This window comes from Perca flavescens, chromosome 2, assembly GCF_004354835.1.
Source record: "Perca flavescens isolate YP-PL-M2 chromosome 2, PFLA_1.0, whole genome shotgun sequence".
NCBI classification, from domain to species: domain Eukaryota; kingdom Metazoa; phylum Chordata; class Actinopteri; order Perciformes; family Percidae; genus Perca; species Perca flavescens.
Window position 1 is genome coordinate 4,976,233 of NC_041332.1, and position 5,000 is coordinate 4,981,232.

Genomic DNA, 5,000 nt, shown 5'->3' on the forward strand with positions numbered 1-5,000 from the left:
CAATACCTTTTCAACAGACCTGAAAGTAGGAGAACCTGATGGTTAATCTGGTTAATCTGGTGATGTTCATTAGGGAAGTAACGATGCAAACGTGTAAAGATTACAACCGGTTGAGATAAAACGGCCCAGGGGCACATGTGTCAAACTCCGGCCCCTCGCTGATCTGTCTGTGTGTGTGTGTGTGTCTGTCTGTCTGTCTGTCTGTAAGTCTGTGTGTGTGTGTGTGTGTGTGTGTGTGTGTGTGTGTGTGTCTGTGTCGTCTGTGTGTCTGTGTCTGTGTGTCTGTGTGTGTGTGTGTGTGTGTGTGTGTGTGTGTGTGTGTGTGTGTGTGTGTGTGTGTGTGTGTGTGTGTGTGTGTGTGTGTGTGTGTCTGTGTGTGTCTGTGTCGTCTGTGTGTGTGTGTCTGTGTGTGTGTGTGTGTGTGTGTCTGTGTGTGTGTGTGTGTGTGTGTGTGTGTCTGTGTCGTCTGTGTGTCTGTGTTTGTGTCTGTGTGTGTGTGTCTGTGTTATGTGTGTGTGTGTGTGTGTGTGTGTGTGTGTCTGTGTGTGTGTGTGTGTGTGTGTGTGTGTGTGTGTGTGTGTGTGTGTCTGTCTGTCTGTCTGTGTGTGTGTGTGTGTCTGTCTGTCTGTCTGTGTGTGTGTGTGTGTGTGTGTGTGTCTGTCTGTCTGTCTGTCTGTGTCTGTCTGTCTGTCTGTGTGTGTGTGTGTGTGTGTGTGTGTGTGTGTGTGTGTGTGTGTGTGCAGACCTGACCCGTGGAGTGATGACTGAGTTCCAGGAGAATAACTCGCTGATTTTGATCTGGCCGCATATCAAATAAGGTTCACAATAAATATGGGCCCACTGTCGGTACACGATGCGTTCTGCACATGCGCAAGATAATACTGTTTTACAGAGGATACAACCTGCACGATCTGTTCCACGCTAGCCTATGGCTAGCCTCCACCGGGAAGCTAACGTCAGTTTAGCTAGCAGCTAATTCGGCTAACCGCTAGCTGGCAGCTAGATTCAGTCTAAAATGACATTAAGTCAAACTTAATGGGAGAAGCAGACTACAGCTGCATTAAGACTTTACAGTAATAACAATAAAGACGAGTATTGAGTGATTTGTATTTTAAATGAGCACAAGTCAAGTAGAACTGACGTAACAGCTGTTATATATGTTAACGTTTATTTTCAAGTTTTATTTTGAGGGTCTTTTAAAGTTATTACATGCTGTCTCAGCTCATGGCATCATGACTTTGCGTAAATATACATACCACTTTCATAAAGCCAAATGGCGTTGTTATTGTACGCATTTTCAGCTATCCACGTGTACGCCTACGCTGTATACAGCTGATGTAAACACACCCACCGCGTGGCCTCGCCACGTTGCGTGTTATCGCGAGAACGCGACGTACTACCGCGAGAACAACGTCACACGCCTGTTAAAAAATAAATAAATAAAAAATGGTTGGGTTTAGCAAAAGAACACAGGGAAAGGCTTTAGTAACAAAACAGTGACAAAAACACGGAAAATAATGACAAAAACACGCTTAGGAACACAATAAATGGTTGGGTTTAGGAAAGAAACATTGGGTAAGACTTATTAAAACAAAAAATAAAAATAAAAAACGGCAGAAAAATTGCCACACGCGAACCTAGCTCTCCCCGGGTGAAAGTCCTGTGTTTTACCAAGGGGGTAAGCTTCGCTTCAGAACTCGAGCCATCATGGCGCCATTTTGTTGCTAACTGGCCATCACCTCCTGTTAGCATTCCGCTGACCGCCATTTTTTTTTTACGTCACTTGACGGCGAATAACTTTCCATCTGAAGCGTTTAAAGACTCTATTTGTCCGTTGTTTATTTCTAAAGAAACACGACAATGTATAAAAGGCTCCATTACCTTGTAGCTCACGTTATGGCTCCGTAGCAGACGCTTTTATAACAATAGGCTAACGATTGGGTCATAACCACGAGACTTACTGTCACACAGTAGAGGAATTACCGTATAGTACAGGAGAAGTTCAGAAGTGTGTTTTTTTGCTGTTTTCTTTGTTTTTGGCACTCTTTTCAATGCTCTAGGTCAGGGGGTGTCAAACTCAGCTTCACTAAGGGCCACACTGGGAAATGTGAATCACATGAAGTGCCTATGGTTTATTGACATGCTTTTATTTCATCGAAAAAGTTAAATATTTGTGACCTTAAGACCATATTGACCTATTGCATGTCTCACATAGCCTTCTCGCATACAGTTTACAGACATAAAGCCATTAAAAAAAGTTAGGAAAAAGGTTCCTCAGTCATCGTAGAGTTTAGCAAATCAAGCAAAACAAAGATTACATTTTTAAAAGTAGTAGTAAGTTTCTCAGCCTTGAATATGAAAACTTTCTGGTTGTTTGGGAAATGTCTGAGTCGCAAAGTCGGCAAAAGCTTATTACTGATTTGGCCCGCGGGTCTTGAGTTTGACATGTGTGCTCTAGGTGCTGTTTTTGACACTTTATTCAATGTTTTTGGTGCTTTTTCCGACGTTTTCGGCACTTTTTGTTAGACAATTTTTACACTTTTTCGCGTTTTCATGATGGCTACGGAACGTTTTTGCCATCTTTTTTGGGGCTTTATGAGGCCCAAACTGTAAGTGAGAAAGCTATATGAGACGTGCAATAATACAGTCAAAATATTTAACATTTTCTCTTAAATACAAGCTTGTCAGTAAACTCTGCATGGCTAACCCTTGGGCGTGATCTAGGGAGGCGCAGGGCACAAAGTAACCCTTTTAGGTTTTGGCTAAATATTTCTCAAACCATTTGAGTTTTACTGCTCATATTTGTATACAAGCAACACACATATCTCTGCTACAAATGTGCACTGGAAGTTTGTTTGTAGGACCTACCGTTCTTGAACAATTCCACCACGAGAGTGGCGATAGGTGAAATGTTACAACCTGCCCCATGTGCGGGGTTAGTTGTAACAGATAGAGGGTTAGTTTTAACACTTGTTAAAAAGTTGGATTTAACACAAATAATGCAATAGCATTGTGCTATACACCTAATAAAACTCTATAAAACACTTCCTTATTAAACTCTGCATATTAAATATAATAGTTTAACTTATGTGAGTAAACAACGTCCACAGCCTCCAAAATAGTTAAATGTAACAACTTAATGTTGAATTCACACGCTCTTTTCACATCGTAGGAAAGCACATCGCTATCGCCAGATGAGTGACAATTTTGTTTGGCAAATTTTTCGCTAACCAGTGTATGGTGAAGGCATGTTGGGGGGGGTGGAATTAGCGTTAGCTAACGAGCTCTGCTTCCACTGTAGCCGAGAGCACGGCTGACAGCCCGGGAGAGGCACTGTCTGGTTAACACGAGGTTTTAGCTGTGGCTGTCCTTCCTTTGCCGTACCTGAAGTTGCTGCTGTCTGGAGATTCCTTCGTGCACAACTCGTATTCTTTCGGATTTTTCATACCAAATGTTGTAACAGCGGCCATGTTGTGTATAGTTTAGGGTCCTCGCCACCACCAGACCAATTGGCATTGAACAGATTGAACATGTAGCTGGACTTGAATGGCCTTCTTTTGACTGAAAGTTCTGCCAAACTACAACTTTTTCTGCTCACCAGATCCATGTCCACTTCCTCACAGCCTGCTGCGTAGTGCGCTACCAGCGTAGCGCACCAAGTGCAAGCGTAGGGTTCGGTTCGCTGGGAAAAAATTCTAAGGTTCAGCAGAAACCAGAACCCCGTCAAAAAGCCCAAATATTCAGCCTAATCCGTACACGAATCCTGGATTAGGTGCAGCCCTAATTTTGCATACAGGAAACTCAATAAAGCGGCTCACAGTTGAATAGATTTTGGCTCTCACTGTCACTGAAGTTTGGTTTGATTGTTCAGTTTTTCTTATCGTTTTTCTGTTTCAGATCTCCAGAAAAGATTTCGATGGCTTCAAGAAGATCTTCCACAGATTCCTGCAGGTCAAAGGTCCGGCAGTCGAGTGGGCCAAGATCAACCGGCCGCCGGAGGACTCGGTAAGCACCGGGGGCGGGGGCAGTGGTGTAGTCTTTGTGATATGCAGGTATACAACGTATACCCACTAGGAAAAGTCAAGGTTTTCCGTATACCCACTTACAAAAGCCCGATGATACGTAACAACATCGTGGTCACAGAACGTTCCCACTTTCATTCATAAATTCACCCGTTATCAATGGTCAGATAATTAACTAAAATAAAGAGTGGAGCTTTTTTTCTGCTTTTTATGCATTTGTTAGCCATGGTGATGACGACTGTGAACAATTTATTAAATACTTTTGAGTAAATTTAGGCCCTGTTCATCAGATGTTATTACTAATTGATACAAAACTTGTATGATGATGCTAATTATTAGTCATGGTTTTGTGTGGCAGTGTAGGGGTGTCTATTAATGGGGCTCTGAGTCTGTCAGGAGGTCTGACATCTACCGTATCAGCAGAGCAATCACGTAATGCACAGCAGACTGTGGTGCAGGTGGATTATTTTATGAAATATAGTGAATTTATTCTTGTAATAGCCTATTGTATTATCACTTTATTTTTCTCAAAACCACGACCTTAGAGAACACAGATGAGATATGCTGTATTTTGAATGTGCACAAAGTTTTGAGCATGAGCAGAAATCTTGCTCCAACACATCTGAAATATTACAGTCCAGGGGTTTATTAATTCATAAAAAATAATTCATGTATCATTCAGGTGAATAATTTTAATATGCACATTTAAGGAGGTTACTTCCTCAACAGCAAAAGAGGGAAGAGTAAATGATGCCTAGGCTACATGTGTTGTGACTCAGATATAATTAGAAACATCGATCCAAAGGAGAATAAATAGATGAAAGAAATACAGAATGCCTGAGAGCCTTACTGCAAAATATTCCATTATGTTTTTATATTTGGATTGTAATCTATGTTTCCCTTTAGATAAAGATATTTCCAGTATACATTTATTCAGAAAAAGGTAAAAAAAAAAAATAATAAAAATAAGTGTATACA

The 5,000-nt window shown here is 41.4% G+C and overlaps 1 protein-coding gene across 2 annotated transcripts in view; it reads left to right on the top strand.

Moving 5' to 3' along the window:
- LOC114569409 (UTP--glucose-1-phosphate uridylyltransferase) overlaps positions 1-5,000 on the top strand; it is a 39,062-nt gene that overhangs the window by 7,718 nt on the left and 26,344 nt on the right. For both annotated transcript variants that reach the window (XM_028599221.1, XM_028599212.1), the window contains exon 3: positions 3,898-4,005. In XM_028599221.1, coding sequence (XP_028455022.1) covers positions 3,898-4,005 — 108 coding nt within the window. The remainder of the gene's footprint in view (positions 1-3,897; positions 4,006-5,000) is intronic.